Raw genomic sequence first — 21,374 nt, 5'->3', positions numbered from 1 at the left:
ACAAATCATAATCTGTTGATAATAAATGGTTTTTGTGAAACTGTTGTATAAAAGCAATGTTGCACTGAACATCAGCACGCCCTCATCCCTGTGATCGCCTCACAGCCGTGCTGTTATTCAGCACAACAGCATTCCTTCATGTGCGATGATATTTAATTATTAAGTAATAAATGAAACATGACAAAGGCATCCTGTTCTTCATGGACAGGTTGACATAATAGTGTGCACATCCTAAAGTGTTTTATTTCTCTTACTACAATCATTATTATTCAGAGAATAAGCTGAAGTAATCTACTTATAGTTACATTTAATGTTGTTGAAATGTTTAAGTTCTAACATTCGCTGTGGCAGCAATCCTATTTTTCATGTTATTGTACAATTTTGTAGTATTTTATTATACAGTACATATACAGTACATATATGTACATATAAATATATATACATATAACATTTTAATTGAAGTTTACAAATAATTCCATACATAACAATAGACGATAACGGTAGTAAAAGTTAGATTGAACTGTAAAGCGTATTGTCCAAAGTTTTTATTAGATTTTTAAGCATCTGCCCAATAAATGATTTTCAGTATGTTATAATCAATATGAAATTTGAAAATATGAAATATGTGCCTTAATACACAGTTATAAAGTATATACTGTTATTTAAAAATCAACATTTTTGACCAATTCAACAGAGCTTAAGTAAATAATAACAATAATAACAATAACAGTCTAAGGCCTAAAAAGGTCTTATTACTACAAATTGAGTGGATGTTAAACAATTAAAGTGGGTGGAGATTTAATTGTCATATGAATAAAGAATTGATTAGAAAAATGTGGACAGAAGTCAATCAATAATATAACTCAAACGTAGCTGTTAATTTACAACTAAAAAAAAATTTTTTAATACAAATAGTAAAAAAAAAAATATCAGACTTGATCAATGGTTATTCATATGTGTGTAGTTGAAACAAATCTGTGTCAAATGGTGGCTATATTTTTTTATATGCAACCAGTCAAAAGTTTGGACACACTCATCATTATCTGCATGTCTTTGGACTGTGGGAGTGCATTGTAAAACTATACTGAAAGTATCCAAAATGTACAATAATCTCCTTTGAACAGTTGATACTGAGATATTTCTACTACTTATGATCTGTAAATCCTTCATAACGGCTCTAATCTGAGGTGCTGTTTGTTAATTGGTGATTTCTGAGGCTGGTGACTCTAAATGAACAACTCCTTTGCAGCAGAGGTAAGTTTTGGTCTCGCTTTTATGGGAAGGTCTTCATGAGAGCCAGTTATGTCATGGTGCTTGATGGGTTTTGCAAATGCACTTAACAATATTGTTCTTGCAAGAACTACTACTCCAAAAACAGAGAACAGGTCAAGGAAAATTTAGAGAGGTGGAGGTATGCTCTGGAAAGCAGAGGAATGAAGTTTAGCTGCAGTAAGACAGAATACATGTGTGTGAATGAGAGGAACCCAAGAGGAACGGTGAGAATACAGGGAGCAGAGGTAAAGAAGGTGCAGGACGTTAAGTACTTAGGGTCAACGGTCCAGAGCAACGGAGATTGTGGAAAGGAGGTGAAGAGGCGGGTACAGGCAGGTTTTAATGGGTGGAGAAAAGTTTCAGGTGTGTTTGTGCGATAAAAGAATATCAGTGAGAATGAAGGGAAAAGTGTACAGGACAGTGGTGAGACCAGCGATGCTCTACGGCTTAGAGACAGTGACACTGAAGAAAAGACAGGAGGTAGAGTTGGAGGTAGCAGAGCTGAAGATGTTGAGGTTCTCCTTGGGAGTGACAAGGATGGATAGGATCAAGAATGAGTTCATCAGAGGGACAACCCATGTTAGATGTTTTGGAGATAAAGTCAGATTGAGGTGGTTTGGACATGTTTAGAGGAGAGATGGTGAGTATATAGGTAGAAGGATGCTGAGGTTGGAACTGCCAGGCAGGAGGTCTAGAGGAAGACCAAAGAGGAGATTTATGGATGCAGTGAGAGAGGACATGAAGTTAGTTGGTGTGAGAGAAGAGGATGCAGAGGATAGGGTTAGATGGAGGCAGATGATTCGCTGTGACGACACCTGAAAGGGAACAGCCGAAAGATAAAGAAGAAGAACTACTCCTGAAGAGCTGACCAGCGTGTCTTAAAACAACGATGGTAGTTGTTGTTACATAATTACATAATGCAGTATGTGTTATTTTAGAGTTTTGAGAAAAAAAACAATCCAGTACAGATCCAATAATGTAGGAGGTAAATCGAAACTTGTGTCCAAGCCTTTGGTACTGTAAACTGGTACTGTAGATCTATCTCCCGTCAGTATAGAAAACTACAAATCTGAAGTGAAAATTACTGAACATATTATGCGCGCATGGAAGTGAATAGCGTAACTCTAGTTAGAGATTATTCTGTAAAATGGCCTGTATGTTGGATTTATAATGGTAAATAATAGAGATATTTTAATTTTATTAATTGATCATGTGAAAGTCGCGCAGAGTGAAACCGACAGGAGGAGCAGTGTCACTTCCATGCGCAGCTGGTCAGGGTTGCCAGATTTACTGAAACCCTCACAATTAAAAAAATCCTCGATTCTGGGGGGAAAAGCGTGACAGATTTGGATGACGTGTGTTTTTTTTTTTTTTTAATTATTTAATTGTTTTTAAGACATAAATTTTTAAAATTACATTTAGGACACCGTGATTTCTGTAATTGAAAACTGTCGTTTAAATGAAGTTACATATGAATCTAAAATAAATTGGAAATGTTTTCTTTTATATAGTTTGTGATTATTTACAAATTATTTAATTATTGAAAATGGTTAATGTGATTAAGACGAAACCCTAAGTAAATTACAAAAAACTTTTTTTTACATAATAGCTATAACAATCAAATCGCTATTTAAGTCTTTTTATTGAGTTATTTTATTATTTACATTTGAAAAAAAAATTGTTGCTTACACAGACGAGGCTTTAAGTAAATATACATGTGTGTACATACTTACTGCAACAAAAATGCAGTCTTTTGAATTTCTTAATTTTTTTATTGTGAAATTATTTGCAAGTGAGACATTTGGAAAATAATTCACTTGTTTTTATACAAGAAAACACCAACATTTTTGTACAGAATATCTCATTAATATCCTTCTAATTAGAAGATATGAATATTTATATTTTTTTTAATGGGGAAAAAACTTAACTTAAACATACAAAATGGTTTAATTCTGTTTATTTCTACTGTAGTTTGTAAAGTTTATAAGACTTTTTAAAGTCCATATCAAGACATATAAACACAAGCGGACTAAAATGTGCAGAGCTTATAGACTTCATCAATGCTAATATTTAACTGGTTCATAGTGGTCAGGAGTGCTTCAAAAAGTGGTGAGACTTTTTTCTGTATGATTCCTCGTGGTATGAGCTTCAGTTGAAATTGATTGCTGTTGGAAAATTCTTAATTTCCAATGTCACCGGTAAGGTACGCTTATACAAACTGACTAAACTAACATCCACTGGCTAAACATCTGTTTAATTTCCTTGATTGTTGTTTTGAAAACTCTTGGTCCAAACTCCTCATAGGCCAGTACTATCATGTAATCTTTATGCTTCATGTAAAAGCTTACAACACCTGTTACCTTATGATAAGTGCTTACCCTTACCATTGGTGTCACAACATGGCAGGAAATGGAGATGAGGATCAAGTTAGTTGCTTCTAAACCTTTATATTTAAAAAGTAATATCAATGTTCATGTTGGTTTTTCATTCTGTTATGTTCATGTACAATGGTTGATCAATTTGGTTTCAGTGCATTTTGTCGAACGTCACGTCATTTAAAATTGCAGCAAATCCTTTCATTCATTCATTCATTCATTCGTTTATTCATTCACTGCTTATCCTGTAAAGGGTCGCGTGTGGCCAGGAGCCTATCCCAGGATATCCCAGGCCTAGGCTTTGGAGAAAGGAAACTCACCAAGCACAGGGAGAACATGCAAACTCCATGACTTGAGGTCAGAATCAAACCCTTGACCTCTGGTCAAAGGTGTGAGGCCACATTACATTTTATTTATTCATTTATTTTGCTAATAAAATCTCAATAGTAAGAATTATACTAGACCAAACTTAATCGGGTGGCTTAGTGGTTATCAATGTCGCCTTGCACCTCCAGGGTCTGGGTTCAATTCCCTCCTCAGGTCTGTGTTCATGGAGTTTGCATGCTCTCCCTGTGCTTGGTGAGTTTCCTCCCACAGTCCAAGACTAAGTGTCATTTCCAGAGTTGTGTGTAGAGTGTCACTGCGCGTGTGAATGTTGACAGTAAAATAGCGAAAAATACAATAGTAATTACACATTTCTTTACTACTTTGTATAAAAAATCATGCTGCATAATTAATACAAAATATCTGGGAAATGACCCCCACCCCAAAAAAAAAAAATAAATTACTGTAGTGTTTTCCCACAAAGGTGAACATGTGCAATCTGGCAACCCTACAGCTGTTCCAAAGGGAAAGAGGGAGAAGCAGTGATATTCATGCACAGTCCAATCTGGACCAGTCCGATACAGCTTCGTCTCTGGACAATACCTGTGCAAAAGATTAATACATTACGAAATAACCTAGCGTGTTTAGCAGTATTATTAAACATAAATGCTCTAATATCTGTTAGACAGTGCAGTAATTACAGTACAAGTTATGGACAGGAAATAGTCTGTAGTTTTTATTTTTATTTTTTTTAGTTTATTGTTACCGGAATAATAAGTCAAGCGGATTTATCAACAAAACGGCTGACAGTATTGAAAAGAGGGGAATATTAAACCATATTGTTGTTTTAGGAAGATTTCCCAGGAAATTGGACCGCATTATCTGACTAAAAAAAAAAAATTAATAATAATAAGAAAAAAATAAAAAAGAACGAAAGCGGAGCGTTACAGCGTAGAATCTCACGGAAAACAGCGCAGCGGTTCACTGCACCCGCCTTCACCGGCGTCCCGGCGCCCAGGAGCGGCTTCGGGAGCTACGCGAGTCCCGATGCTCCCGGCCTTCTCCACCCCAGCGGGCCGCAATGTGGGAGACGAAAATTATCTACCACCTGGACGACCAGGAGACTCCGTACCTGGTGAAAGTGCCAGTCCCTGCCGAGGAGGTCACTCTGGCACACTTTAAGCAAGTCCTGAATAAACCCAACTATAAATTTTTCTTCAAGTCTATGGATGATGATTTCGGGTAAGCTTTTCATTACTGCTTCTTCCTCACACTCAGTAAACAGTACACACACTCTTACAGCTATAAATCATCATCATCATCATCTTCTTCTTTACCCATGTCAGGATTCAGCATTCTGTCCTACACTTGTCCTGTGCACACTTTATTAATGGGTTATTATTTGCAAAGTGGCTTTGGATTCAATTGGGAAAAAAAAGAAAGAAGAGGAAAAAAGAGAAAATTGTGTGTTTAGATTTTTATAGATGAACCATTAATCTTCATACCTTTCAAACACCAAACCCATGCATGCTGGACAAGGAGGACATTCTAGCTATATATGGAGATTGCTATGAGGAGGATGGGAGTGGGGTTTTTGCATGTGTCTCAAGTGTGTGTGTGTGTGTGTTTTTTTTTCTTTTTTCTTCTTCTTGTCTTATTTTCTCTGAAGAGGTCTGCAGGGTTTCTCAGGTCATCCAGACAGACAGACAGACAGACAGGGAGACAGACAGACAGACAGGGAGACAGACTCTTTGCGGGAAACCAGAGAAGAAAAAGAGCCCTGTTTGTAAAAGAGCGAGGAATGAGCCGGGCTTGGCACTTGCTCTGTGGAGAAATCGGTTAAACTAATCCAGTGAGGAATGATCTTCAGCTTGGTTTTAATGTAATACATCTTGGGATAGATGGGTAGACAGATGATCTAATCGTAATGACAGGTTTGATCGTGCATGTGGATGACACTCGATCCGATCTGATCCCATCTATTTGTCCTTTTTCTTATAGGCAGATTAGTCATCCGACTTGATTTACAGTTCGGTTTGGATGCTGCTTGAGTAAGATTTAATTAAATATCATAGCTCTATTAATCTCTGATGGGAAATTAGGCTGCATCAGGAAAAGATAAAGCAAGAACAAAATTGCGAATATGACCGCAAAGATGGAAAAAGTGTTTTATTTTTTTTTTTATCAGATTTTTAAAATAATCTTGATCTTGATGCCTGAATCCAGAGATTGTATTTTTATTTTATTCTTATTATGCTAATTTCTGTTTCAGTATTTTCATACTAGTACCGACAGAGTCACTTGATTTCTGTGAACTCTATTGTTTGTGACATGTTACACGCCTAGTAGAGATGGACGAAAACCGATTCAGTGATTCTTTTTGTGTGGCGATTCATGTATCGCCACAATGACACCAAAGTCGATTTGTATGAAATAATTTATAACTTGTATATGTTTGTATTTGAGGTAAACGTTGCAGTTCCTCTATAATCCTACAGGTGGTGCACTCTAAATTAGTCGCACATTGACATTGACAGCACAGTGTCCTGTGTGGTACTGTAGAAGCGAATTATTTGTATAATTAATAAATAATGAAGAAAAATTTTAAATTGCAAAATTGTTTAGAATTGTAACCAAAAAGATTTTATTTATAAAATCATGATACTTACAGAATCGCAGAAATCGCCATTAATCGGCGGCTGGGTAACGTGATAATATCGTATAGTTTGTCGTTTGTGTTAATTCTCATCCCTAATGCCTAGCACAAAAACATCGTATAGATAAACAGTTTTACAGCACTGTGAATTATTTGTATTTTTTTGCACTTTCCTGTTAGGAAGCTAAGGTCATAGTTCAGAGTCAGCCAGGATACAGTGCCCTTGGAGCAGATGGGGTTAAGGGCGTTGTTCATGGGCTCAACAGTGCAAATTGGCAGCTGACCTGCTGATCAGTAACCCAGAGCCTTTCAGTAGCATTTCAGTAATATGTACACAAATATATTGACAAATCATGAGTTTAATTCCTGGGCGATGCTGTAACCTCTTGCAGCTGGACATCTAGAGAGAGCTGATAGCGCATTTAAATATCTTATATATATATATATATATATATATATATATATATATATATATATATATATATATATATATATATATATAAAGATATTCAAATATGTAGTAGTGTAAATGACCACGTATTGTGTGTATATATATATATATATATATATATATATATATATATATTCAAATACGTCGAAGTGTAAACAACCACTCTTTAAAATTGTGGTGTGCAGAAAAGCATCTCACCACATGGACTTTAACTTGTTTTGTAAGCCTTGAATTCCTGTTCTTGTTGTCCTGAGTCACACCCGATGTGCTCATGCGCTGTTGTACTGTAGCTCATCCACTCCGAGCTTGCCTTGTAAGATGCTTTTCTCATCACCACGGTGGATGTTTAACTCACCGTGACTTTCTTTTCAGCACAGACCACTCTGACCCGATCTTGTTAATCAACGAGGCATTTAGGCATGCTGAACCTCAGCTCGCTGGATGTTTTTTCTTTGCATCATTCTGTCCAAACCGTAGAGACTCTTCAAAGCAGCTCCACTGCTAATGTTAAATTACCCTTTTTAAACATACATACATATATATTTTATTTATTTATTTTTTTTCCTGTGCATTAATTATTTAAACATACCTTTAGAGATACACTAGGATAACTGAGGTAAAAAAATGTAGTTTTTCTTTTTTAACCTGCTAAGGTTTGCCTATTAGCCTGTTAGTTTTTTGCTGGTTCCTCTGGGACCTACTGACACCGACATGACTTGAATGTTAAATGAGGAAATAAAGTAGTAAATACAGAGCCTATTGCTTTTGTAGGTTTTTTTCCCCCCCTGAAGGAAATTGCTTTTGTTCCTGATGGCTACTACGGAGCTTATCATTAGAGGTAGGCGATGAATATTGCCTCAGGGCACGTATTGTATTATGTTGAACATGTTAAAGGCTTTTACACGCGCGCTGAGAATAAACGGGTACTCAACAGTAGCATGCCAATCATGAAATTATATTTATAGGCATGATATAGCCCTGCTTCCATTTTGCAAAAGTAAGTGTATACTGTCCTAGCGATAAGGAAAGATTTCCACCCATATCTGCTGCAGCACTAGATTATTTTCTCAGGTCTCAGATATGCCTGTTGCATTTGATTGGTTTTTAAAGATCCTCTTGCTAAATTTAAATCCAAAAAGCAAAGTTGGCACAGCGAGACTCTTTCACATGCATCTGCCAGGTTTTGGAGCTAACCCCCCCCTTCGACACACAGCCTGGCTGTCCACATGCTTGTTTGTGTCTGCGTCTTGTCCAGGTAAACAGCAAGCAGCCATTCACTCCCGCTCACATGATTAAACAGATCCAGACATGCGGTCTGCTGAGCACAAGTTTAATTAACTCATCTGGAAGATGTTCTGCAAGGGCTTGTTCTGGTTATCTTTTTTAAAGAATATATTTAACTCGCAACGCGCACTGTTATTATTCTGAAAATATCGTGACCTTTCGGCGCCTTAGGTTCGACTTAACATTTAAGCGAGTGATGGAGAATTTGGGTATTATGACATAATTAAAAAATGCTAAGAACTGCCTCCTGTTACTCATATGCCTATCCCTCTGACTCCAACAGTCCTATATTTAGGTAATTTTGCTAACAATTATTTCATTGTTAGGAATAAAAGACAAGAGGGAATGATCTTTTTAGTAAAATAATACACACCATCTTGTCTAATGGGTCCGGAAGTAGTGATTACCAACAATTAAAACCCTTTTAAATATAAATAAACAGCACATTATTCATTTTAATTATTTATAGTTACACTGAATTTTGCGGAGCATTCACAAAACAAATTATAGCAGCTGTAAACAATCATTCTCTCACCAGCATTTTTTTCTTTTTTAACTGTCTTGATGTTATGAAACCAAAACTGCAGAAAGTGTACCATTGCAAACTTCTGACACTGAAAACACCTTCTATAAATGTTAAATAAGGCCTGACAATATCAACACGTTTTGTTTATTAGCCTTAGAGCACATTAATATAATACCTTCTGATCGATCAGTTTGGAGAATTCAACTACACCAGTGTATATGAAGTGTGCTAACAAACATGCAAAACAGTCACACTGGATTAGTTATTCAAGGGGCGTTCAAGTAAAACTGGTACTTTCCAAATTGTACAGAATATCAGAACACAGTTATGAGAGTAAAAACTACTTTCATTTTTCCATACAATCCCCTGCGAACTGAATGCAATTATCCCAGTGTTTCACTAGTGCTCCTATACCATCATGGTAGAAAGTTATGTTGGCTCAGTACGTTGGAGCCATATTTAGACAGCCTGATTATCTGTCAAATGTTTAACTGCGGCTGAGAGTCTCATCACCGTACTGTGCTTGAAATTTTTTGTAAATGTCAGTTTTATGCCTTCATTCACTAGAAATTTCATCACAAGTCCTGGTTTGATGTAAATTGATCAGCAGTTTATGATTTTAGCTATGTTTTTTATTCATGTAGGTAATTCACATTCCCATCTTGGATCTGATCATGTTTTTTATTTTTTATTTATTTTTTTGTGTTGTTATGCTAACCTGCAGGAAGTTGTGCTTTTTCCTACTCAGGACTCGATTTCACCATGTTTGTGTTTCTGAGCTATAAAGCTGAGGTGTGTAAATAACATGGTGAGTGACAGGATGGATGTTAAAAAAAAAAGCACAATAGTTCAGCATGGAAAAAAAACATGCAGTTATATGAAACATGCACTTTCCATATTATTTGTAACTGATAAAACATGATTAAAAATGCATCTTCACTTTTATTAATGGAGTACATTTAAAGGGAATATATATAAATATGTACTATAAAGTGTTGAAAGTGTACATTTAAATACATCTGAAATTGTTTAAAAAATATGTTAAATAACATTTTTAGGTTAACAAATCATCTGAAAAATAACTGAATATTTATAGAGTTATTGTTTTAAGTTCTATATAAAGAACATAAAAAAGAATAATTAACCCTAACCCTAGAGTTGTTTTGAATTGTAGATATGTTGTATGTAAATTATTATCATTATTATTATAGATATGAATATTCTATAATAAGAATATGTAGATATGGAAAATTATTTTTGTGCTTCTATAAACACCCCCAACATTACCAGATATTTGTAGCTGTGATTTCATTTAAAAATGAAATTATAAAAATGTAAGTAAATCATTGTGTTGTGGTCCTGGTGTAAAGCAGCATTGAATGGATTTATATTTCATATTATTTATGGATGCTGTGAACGAATATTCGTGTTTCCGCATTCCATTAAACTGATCTGGATTCATTTCACAATTTTTATATTTTTTTTAAAGCAAATTGCGTTTTTTACATCAGAATCTCACTTTCCAGTAACATGCTGAAACAAGCATCTCATGTTTATTCAGAAGGACTCAGAAGTAGTGTTTAATAGTCACCTGGTGTGTCTTTGTGGAACCATTTCAGGTCTTATTAAGTCTAATAATTGTTTGTTTGGAAAATGGCTGATTAGATGATCTTAGGTATACATTTTTTTGCAGGTTTTTTTTCTTTTGCCATGACTTATTGTAAGATAAAATATAATGTATATATCAGCCACGACACGACTACCACTGCAAGGTCAATAGAATAGCATTGATTATTAATTATATACAGTACCAGTACACTAGTGCCAAGATCATCTGCACCCACGACTCATCTCATCCCAGACTGTCCAGTCCGATCTCACAAAAAATGCAATCCCTCGATCTCATTCCAATCCATGGGATGTGTGAGACAAATATTTTTTTTATCAGTCTCACACAGTACCCAAAGGATCTGCCAGTAACGTCCCAGTGTCTGACAGCTCAGCACACCCCCAGAGGTCTTGTGGACATCTTGTCTTTCCAGCCGAAGGGACCAGAGGTGCCCCGGCAGCACAAGGGGAACCTGCCCAATTTCGGGTTTTAATCTTATTTATGGCTGATCTGGTGTATAAGCATGAACAGCATAAAAAAAGACATTTTGGACATAATGTTTTTCAGTTGTAGTATCATTGTGTCCAATAAATCAGTAGGCTTGAGTATGCTGATATCATCCCCCAGGCCCTGCCTCACAAAGCTGGAATGTGGACTTGTTCTGGAAAGTTACTAGTTAATCTTAGTAAGGAATTACACATGACAGACCAATGCCGGCCTGGGGCTGTGACACGGCAGGACGCTCGAGCGGAGCGCCGCAACCTCCTCGAAATGCATAATTTTCATACTGTGTGTACTGTATGACACGCAAGTGAAGTCCCACTAAGTGCTGTCTTTGTCTTTCTGTCCCTTGTCGTCTCGTCTCCACTGACCTGAAGATTGTGCTGTGCTGTAAAATGTACGAAACACTAAATTTGCAAAGAATTTACAATTTAAACTGTAAATTCTTATATAAATGGCTCCTACCAAAAAACAAATAAAAAGTCACACTAGTTCATTTATTCGTACAGTTGTGAATGAGCTGCTACATAAGACACAAAACATGTTATAAATTGTGCATTAATATTAACCTGTTGTTCATGTTACATCCGGAATAAGCTGTGCAGCGTTAAGAAAATAATGCACACGTTCTGACCAATCAGATTTGAGCATTTTGTGATATACAGTAATTCCAATATAGTGACAGGGCATTATACAAAATGATTTACTGAAACTTGGGAAACTGGTTCCTTCAACGCTGTTATTGAATGCAATTCTTTAAATATATGGATATGTAATTTAAGAAAAAAAAAATTTTTGGTGAGAAAGGTGGAGTAGCAAAAGACAAGGATTGTGTACATGCTTACAGAAACTACGAGCTGGAACCGTCGACCCCCTCAAGCTTTTAACTCAACTACTTCGAATACATGAAGCTACATGCACAGGTTAGAGTCTGCCTCAGTTGTACATCAAAAATCTTGAGCGACTCCTGGTTTTCTTGATATTTTGCCTCCAAAGAGCTAGATGTTCTTGTGTTTATTATATAGATCTCCAGGCTTCCTGAAGGAATTTTTGTCTCTTATTTTCTGTCCAGTCCCTGTACATGACCAGTTTTAGAGGAATGATATTTTTTGTTTGTTAAACCACACAGTGACATATAAAACATTCAAGCATAACAATCAAGTCAATAATTTATTAATATAGCACTTATTAAGAACTTTAAGTTGACCAAAGTGCTTTACATACTAAATAAAGAAGCCGACAATAAAAAAGAAAAATATGAAATCAATACAAGCTGTTAAAATAAAAAGACACTTAAAATTAAGAAGTCAAGAAAATGATGAAATGGATCATTATTAAAACAGAATGCATAAACAGAATATTAAGAATATAGATCGACATAGGATAAAACAGAACATTAAGAAATAAAAACACTTTTAAGAGGATGTTATTATAAATGAAATAAATTAATTAAAACTTTAAACCCAAGCCATTAAGTTCGATCATCATCATGATTCACTGTTCCCATCTTTGCATGCGTCGGTCCTCGCATAGTCAAACCGCATAGGTGACATAGGGGTATAGCAGCAGGAATAACAGAGAGGGATGGGTTATAAGGGGGCGGGGCTTGTAGGACCACTTTCACACACACACTTATGGATTGGAAATGACTGCTGTCTGGCTCACGGATTACATAAATTGTCTAAATAATGGATTACATTTTTAAGAAATAACTTAAGTTGAGTTTTTCTGAGACCACCAAGGGTTAGCTATTAAGACCTTATTAATACTGTGTTAATGCTTTGAAACTTTTCCTAGGCGTAGAATGAGCGCGTTATTCACAACAGATCTTCAAACGCACGAAGACGCCTATTTTTTTATCCGTTTGTCTTTCCCCCACACTACAAACACCCCGTTTAAATCTAAACCAATTTTGCTAACATATTAACAGATATTTAAATCCTCACTTGACTGTCAGTCACCGCTCCTTTTATTGCATTTCTTCAAGCCAGGCGATCTTTAATTCACATTTCATCTGTCACTCCTCTGCTCCTTGTCAGCAGTTACCCTCGCATTTCCACCGACATGATTGACAGTAAGTGGGACGGGACGGTCGATTAAATGAGACTCCCAGATATTAAAGCTTTCATAATTTGTAGATAGCTGATAACAATAGCCGTAGTGAAATCGTAGCTGCCAGAGTCTTTCCTTTCATACGATTACACATCCTGCTGTTTTTGGTTTAACAGAAAGGCAAGGTTTGCGTTGTATCTTCTTTTCTTTTCTTTTTTGTTATTGAGTGTAATCCCTCCATCACTTTGTGTTCATTGTTTGGATGTTTCTTAATCCAAAGTTGTTTTTTTCCAGCCCGGATCTTCCATCCGAACATTTTCCAGTCAGAGCAGCTAAACTTTGAGTGCCTGTGTGTCCTTTTTGTGTTTCGTAATCACCCGCTTCACTCAGCTGCTAGGAAAGGTCTTGTTGAACTGCTAAGTGGCTTAATAAGTATAAGAAGTAATCAGTCTTGTATAAAAGGTGTGCTGTTGTTCCTAGATTTTGCTGAGTACTTCGGATAATCGTGATCATTTAAGCGATTGTTGTTCAAATCCAAAACAAAGAGAACAAAAGTGGTTGCGATCGTTTAAATAGTAAGGCACAATATACAGTACAGTTATTTCTTTGAGTATAAAATGTGAAATACTGTATGACTCATACAGTGCATAATGGAATAAGAAAGAAAAGCAACACAAGGAAAGAAGAGAAATTTCCTCGTTTTTGTTTCATGCTGCTACATTATTACTGAAGTCACTTATGCAAAAAACTAATTAGCAATTTTTTACCCATGGGGGGGAAAACGATTCAGTTACATGTCGAAGATCTTTTGCGTGGCAGTTCAGGATAAATTCTTTATTTATACTTTATAGGTATATGCATTCGATAATCCTATGTGTGACGCACTCTAAACTATTTATTTATAGTATAAGATTAATATTTATAGTTTGTTTAGAATTATAAGTATATACCTATATATGTATCTTCTAAACATATAATAAAACATAGTAAAGTTGGCATGTCTGTACATTGAAGATATATATATATATTTTTTGAGGGACGAAACATGAGTAATTGAAGACATCAAGATGGTTTTTTGTCTGTCTGTTTGTTTGTGCACGCATCATGTAAAAACTACTGAATTAATTTTAAGTCGGTTTTCAAAGATGTATTTGGCCGAACATTAGGTAACATATAGGCTTTGTTTCATGGCAGTCGGACCATGGCAGTCGGACCACAGAGAGAAGATATGCTACTTTGAAATTTAAAGAGAAAAACGCTGTTATATCATTAAAAAACTCGACCTTGAAAAATCTTTAGTTCATCTCAAAATTCAACTGTACTGTACATCTTTTTACACGCACTTATGAGTGTGCAATTAAAATCTGCAATTATATTCCATGCAAGTCGCAGGCACAACTAGCATATAGTCGCGAGCACACATATATATTAATGGTATTACAATATAACAAAAAAAAAAGAGTTCTGCACAGTCAATAACACAATCTGGCACAAATATTACATAATGTTTTAAAATGGGCCACAATTCATGATCTTATCGTGACTATATATATTATCTGGCTGGCCATGCACAAGTCTGAGATTCTTCTTATCGCAGTGTCTAAAACGAGCTGTTGAACATTTATAGGATTTATATTGAATCATTATTATAACCATGAGATGAACCGAACAGATTTGGGAACGAATCCAAACAGGGTCAAGGTCACTGCAAGTTCAGATATCTGAAATAGTTTTTCTGTAACAGCTCTCTTCATGTTTGAGGAAGATTATAAGGGTATGTCTGGAATACAAATTGCCGACAAGAAGGACTAGACTGGACTTGTTGGTGGTAGAGGAACCAGGATTGATGCTGTAGCAGTCAGGTTCTGCATGTTTACACTACCAACAATTCCTGTGCAGATGAGAAAATACACGTCATGGCCAGAAAAATAAAGAAATTGTGGACATCACTCAATCCCGCACATATCTTGGCCTTTCTAGAACCGTTGCCACAAAATTTCCTTTCACTGCACGTCAAGCTGTTCCTGCATAACGGTGCTGTTTTTGCACAAACCGACACCCATGAAGACATGATTTGTCAAGGATGGAGTGGAAGATCTTGAGAGTCTTGACCTCAATCCTACTGAACACCTTTGAGATGAACCGGAATACACTTCGGGTCGCCTGGTTTGACGTCAGTACCTGATCCTCTTGATTGTGTTTTTTTTTTCTGACCACACTGTAGTTGAATTGAATGTTTAGCATTAGACGTATAGCTATAATGGTAGGAGCCTTCAGGAGGTTCAGGATCTGTATGTAAACAAACATGGACTACAATATAACAGAAATATTTCATGTTCAGTGTTGAAACAGGTCTAATTTTGCGGTTTTAACAGGAAAGGAGTTGATACCAGCTGGCTGCATCCTGCTCATGGTGTGTGCGAGTGTTTGTGTGAGAGTCCTGTTCTCCCTCAGGACTCTAACACAGCAGCTGCCTGGACTATGTGGTCGTTAACATCATGATTATCATCCCAACACACACACACAACATGGACAGATGGACCACCAGGCCCTGATTGGGCGCCATATTGAGCGGAGGAGACTTTAACGCTTCCGTCTCGAAAGTAAACATATCAAGACTCTCGTCAGTGCTTCAGGGTCTTTTCACACTTGGTCCATCCGCTCCAGTTTGTACACAGGATTTATTCTGGTTTATCGAGGGACGAGAGGGACAAGCCATGCAAGATGTTTTGGAGATAAGGCCAGATTAAGGTGGTTTGGACATGTTCAGAGGAGAGATTGTGAGTATATTGGTAGAAGGATGTTGAGGTTGGAACTGCCAGACAGAAGGTCTAGAGAAAGACCAAAGAGGAGATTTATGGATGTAGTAAGAGAGGACATGAAGTTAGTTGGTGTGAGAGAAGAAGATGGAGAGGATAGGAGGTTGGATGGGATTTGCTATGGCGACCCCTGGAAGGGAACAGCTGAAAGACAATGAAGTAGAAAGGTCCAGAAAGAAGACTCATCCATAGCGATGTTTAGGTGGTCAATATTTCTTTAATCTGTAACTTTACATGGATGCTGATCTGTTGAATGGGGTGTGTTTGCATGCACAAAACATTTCATCAGAATACAGCAAGTCCTCAACATACAAACGACTTCTGTCCTGAGAGCTCGTTCATAAGTCCAGTTTGTTCGTAAGTTCCACAAACATTGTCTAGATACTAGGATACTAACACAAATCGACTAAACACAGTATAAAATTTACAGAATCCACGATCTTGTCCTTGTTCTTTAGATTGATGCTGCTGTTTGAACGAGAGTGAGCTCACTCCATTCTCTCAATTATGTCGAGTGGCGCATTAATAAAGTGCTCACCCTTTCGTCCGGAGATCGCTAGTTCGATTCCTGCGTGATGCTGTCGGGGCCTAGAGAGTTGATTGAACAAGCTCTCTTAGCAGGGTGGGATGGGTTGCACTTAAATAAGTTGAAAAGAAAAGATGCGGTCGGTCGGCTGGTGTTACGTGGTTCGGAGAAAAAACCTGATAGTGCATTTTACTTACTGGTAGTAGTAGCCTTAAAAAATATATATATAAATTTTCAGTTTTGTCTTCATCGTTATTGTTTAGCGCTTCTTAGCAGTACCTGCGTCATTGTCGCGCTTTTACGCTTGCTTCCGGACATTCTGGGATGCATGCCGCATGCACATGCCTAGACATGTGATCTAACTTCCACTAGAATGTTCTGCAATGTTTGTATGTAGAGGACTTACTGTATAACTTCTGATGGAAATAATTTTTCTCCAACCTTGTGATAAGATTAGGCTTCCCGTTTTTATGATTGGTTACAAGAATTTAGCCTCATTTGTGATCGGTTAAATGCGTTACTACAAATACAATGTGAGCCAATCAGTGCCCCCTTTCTACAACAAAGACTCAGGAGATGAAAGTCCGAAGTAACGACATTTGAAAGAGATTTGTTCTCGCAGAATTTAACAATCAGGAATGGGATCAATATTTTATTCCTTTACTAAATTTCCCCCCCACATTGGGCAAACACGTGCAGAAAGAATGTATTTATTCCAACAACAGAGAGAAATGATTGGATCCATTGTTTACATGGCTAATATTTACCTTTTGAACGGGTTATGGAAGGTTTACCCCACACCTCCGTCTCATTCCGATTGGATCATGCTGTTGCGATTAGTGTGCTTGTGTGATGTATTATTTATCTGATTGGAAACCCCTCTAATGTTTGTTTGCTTTCTTATAAAAGATTTTCTTTTGGACCGTGCACTGATTTATGCATTTACGCTCAAGCAGTGAGGAAGAGTGCTTTTTTTGCATTCACTAATAAGGAAAAGATTACAGAAAACAGGCATTCAGCCCAGCATTATTTTTTTCCTTAAATATCGATCCTTTGTGTGATCAGGACAATGCGTCTCCTCCAGTACCAAACCTGAAGTTGAACCAGTCACATTAACCAGCATGCAGTGCAGAGAGCCAAAATCTCCCACACATATGGGTAATATGGTGATATGGAGACGAGCCTCATGGCGCCATTTCCAAAACACCACTCCCAAATAGTGCTTACGCTTAACTGCGGCAGGACCTCAGCGTCCAGTGTCGTCCAACGCTCAGCGCCATGATGCGTGTAAGACACACTACCCGCTGCACTAAATCAGTTCCATCACCCCGTAATCACATTAGTCTGAAATGAAGCTTCTCTCCTGCTGACGGAGTTCTAACCGTGTCATCGGGAAGCGGAAAGATACCTCGGTACTGCAGCAGTGCGTCACGGAGAAATCCAGAAATCCTGTGTTTTCTTGGGCCGTGGCGAGCGTGAGTCATAAATATTCACCTCACTGTAATTTTGCTGCCGGATCAGAACTGCAGAGCTGATCCATGTGGAATATTCTTCATCTCTCTCTCTCTCTCTCTCTCTCTCTCTTTCCTTACTGTCTTTCTGTCTTCTTTCATCACTTCAGTACTCTGAACTCTCTCAGGTTTCATCTCTTTCTTTTATTCTCTCTTTTTATTCGGTATGCCATCCCACCATTTTGTCTCTTTCACATTTTTTATCTTTATCATTATCTATTAATCCGTCTGTCTGTGTGTCTATATATCTACATAGACATCTATATATGTCTGTCTATATGTCTGTCTGTCTGTATATCTCTGTCTGTATTATATCTGTCTGTCTGTCTGTCTGTCTGTCTTTCTGTCTGTCTACATCAATTATTTTTTGATGGTAAATCCTTTAAATCCTTTTTTAACACTGAATCAGAAAGCAGACTAAAACACTACTCATGGAGATGATGTGTCGAGGGAAGAATAAGGAACCAATATAATAACTATAACCATTGTGTTAAATCCCTCTATTAATAAATCTGTTACTATTGTATTACTGTCTCTCGCTTTCCTTTCACTACTTGCTCTCTCTCTCTCTGTCTCTCTCTCTCTCTGTCTCTTGCTCTCTCTTTCTGTCTCTTGCTCTGTCTCTCTGTCTGTCTCTCTCTCGCTCTGTCTCTCGCTCTCTCTCTCTCTGTCTCTTTCTCGCTTTTTCTTTCTCTTTGTCTCTCTCTCGCTCTGTCTCTTGCTCTGTCTCTCGCTCTGTCTCTCGCTCTCTCGCTCTGTCTCTCTCTCTCGCTCTCTCTCTCTGTCTCTCTCTCACTTTGTCTCTCTCTCTCTGTCTCTCTCTTCACTACTTTGTCCCTTCCTTTGGCCTCTGGCTGTACTCCAGATCTGCAGTTGATGGGCATTTAAATAGCTTGGATTGCTTTTAAACTATATCTGGCATCATGGCCGCATGATCTTGCTCGAGGTTTGAGTGTGTGTGTGTGTGTGTGTGTGTGTGTGAGACAAAGTGGTCAGCATAGGCCAGGCCTGGTTTGTTTAAGCGTCCGAGGTTCTTTCCCTTTGCAGGCTGTTTCTTCATCTCCGGCTGAATTACCGTTTCTTCATGAGGCTGACCTACTTTCCCTCCTCTGGTTTCCTCCCGTGTTCGCTGCCTGCTGGGGTTTAAAACCACGAGCCTGTGTGGATTTGGGAATATTTGCATTGTGCATTTATGCGCACTTTGTTGCATATTTGCTTTGTGTGTGTAAGCTCTGTGGATCATTAATCCAAACATCTTGTCGTTGTGTATGTGTGTGTGTGTGTGTTTGGGAGAGACAGAGAGTTTGACAGTGACAGCAGTCCCTTTATTTGGCTTCTAGTTATCCATCGCCCCATTTTCTCCCTCTCTTTCTTTCTCTCTCTCCCGTCTCTTCCTCTTCCTCCGCTCCCTTTCCGTGGGGGTTCAGGGTTCTTATTTGTCTGGAGTAAATCTAATCACAGCAGCCTGAGACGACAGAATTCCTCTTTATTAGCGGTCAACTCTGCCTACAAATCAATGGACCTGTCCACACCCCCGCACACGCGGTCACACACTCAGAACGGATATAGTGGCCCAGTTCCACTGGGAACGCATCAGCCAACAGTTATAACAGGTAATATAAATAAAAAAATGTCAAAAAAAAAAAAAAAAGATGAAATGAAGAGCCTGTACTAGGAGTTTGAAATCTGGAGTCGTGTCAACAGTGTTGAACTCATACCCACAAGTTTTAACAGCCATATTTACTACCGTTTTGCATAAAACACTAAAAAGCACTAAAAAGATACATGAGGTTGCCAGATTGAGATTTTGGGAGTTAGGAAAAGTGAAGTCTGGTCAGCCAGAAACACTAGGAGAAAAAAGTTGTTTTTATTTTCCTGAGACATGGCAGGCTTGGAAACGAGTAAAAGCTTGGTTAAAACGCAGCAAACGTTTAATTTAATTTGTACTGTCTAGCTCGGTTTCATAGTAACGCACAGCTTTCGTTTCGGTACATATGCTGCTAAGCGTCCGAGTCCCGCGACCGCCACGTCGTTATCAAGTTTCAGTTGCGTTTTTATAACGTTAAAAGTTTTAGTCTGTTGAAAGTGGAAACCCAAGACACATGTCCTGTTCAGACTGGATGGTATTAAGACAGCACGGTGTCGTTAATCATAGTTAATTAGAGTTTTGTGCATGGTTACAGCTCACCAGCCAGTCGAGCATTTTCCTGTAAAGCCACATTATTCGGAATTATCGGAAGAAATATTTGCGGACCAAAGGCAATCGGTCACAGTTTACTTTTATTTCCTCCATTTCATTTTCATCATTCGGGGCCGGTGCTGGAATTTCTTTGAATTTCAAATCCGTTCCAAATGTGCAATAGATGAAGCTGATGAACATGTGCGTTGGAAATGATCCAGAGCAGCGCTCGATACCAGAACGATCGTGTGGTGATTATTCTACAGTACATGCATGTCATAGGGGGAAATAAAAATGTAATTCGGGTCATGTGACTGGGAAATTAAAGAAGAATTTCGGGTCTGTCTGGCAGACACGACTTCTCAGACCGAACCTAGAACTGAGGCAGCTCTGCGACGTCGCTCCTCCAGGGTCGAGGGTTTGATTTCCACCTCGATGTCCATATGCATGTAATTTGCATTTTCTCCCACAGTCCAAAGACATGCAGATTAAGTTAATTGGCATTCCTAAAATTGCCCCTAGAGAGTGTATGTGTGTGTGTGTGTGTGTGTGTGTGTGTGTGTGTGTGTGTGCGTGTGCATGCCCTGTGATGGATTAGCACCCTGCCCTGGGCATACCCCGCCTCGCGCCCTAAGCTTCCTGCAATAGACTCGAGGCAGCGCGACTCTACACAGGATAAGCGGAAGATATTCTTTAAGAAGTCCAGCTTCAGCTCTTTTAGCAATTAGGAAGTGACTTCACATCCGCTTCAGTGTTTTGTGCCTGGATGGTTTCCTTATACTCTCACTCATTGGATGTTCTGTTGCTTTATGGACCAACTATTTCTGTAACTCTGTAAAGTGTGTCTGCTATTGCTTCACCCCTGACTCCTCCTCCAAATGTACCGTTTCAGTGATTATGGGAATGAGCCACTACCTAAATGAGCTTTGTCTTGCCAATGAACTACAGAGCTGAGCAACATGCCGAGGGAGGGGTTTCCCTTATATGAGGTCACAATAGGGTTCTAATCTAATCCAATCTAATCGCTGGGTTTAATACAAAAATGGGAAAATCAGGATTTTTATTTCTTACAAATCATTTTTTTTTATTTTGTATACTAGATGCCCTATGCTTCATGCACTTCTCTTGTTACCCTGAAGCACTCATCGCTCTGGAATGGTGTCAGTCTGGCCTGAACCACAGGAAATTTTTATCATTGCTCCAAAGTCCAATCTTTATTCTCCGTAGCGAAATGGAAGGATTTGTTTCTGATTAGTCTCACAAATGGTTTTCTTTCGGACACAGCTGTT

The 21,374-nt window shown here is 37.9% G+C and overlaps 1 protein-coding gene across 1 annotated transcript in view; it reads left to right on the top strand.

Annotated features, from left to right (window-relative positions):
- The first annotated feature begins 4,522 nt into the window (after positions 1-4,522).
- The window catches only part of LOC128527691 (segment polarity protein dishevelled homolog DVL-3), a 43,214-nt gene continuing 26,362 nt past the window's right edge, over positions 4,523-21,374 (top strand). The window contains exon 1 of the mRNA XM_053500170.1: positions 4,523-5,213. Within this exon, the coding sequence (XP_053356145.1) occupies positions 5,053-5,213 (161 nt within the window). The 5' untranslated portion in view covers positions 4,523-5,052. The remainder of the gene's footprint in view (positions 5,214-21,374) is intronic.

This window comes from Clarias gariepinus, chromosome 7 (genome assembly GCF_024256425.1).
Source record: "Clarias gariepinus isolate MV-2021 ecotype Netherlands chromosome 7, CGAR_prim_01v2, whole genome shotgun sequence".
Taxonomy (NCBI): domain Eukaryota; kingdom Metazoa; phylum Chordata; class Actinopteri; order Siluriformes; family Clariidae; genus Clarias; species Clarias gariepinus.
This window is presented reverse-complemented; position numbering and strand designations above follow the sequence as displayed.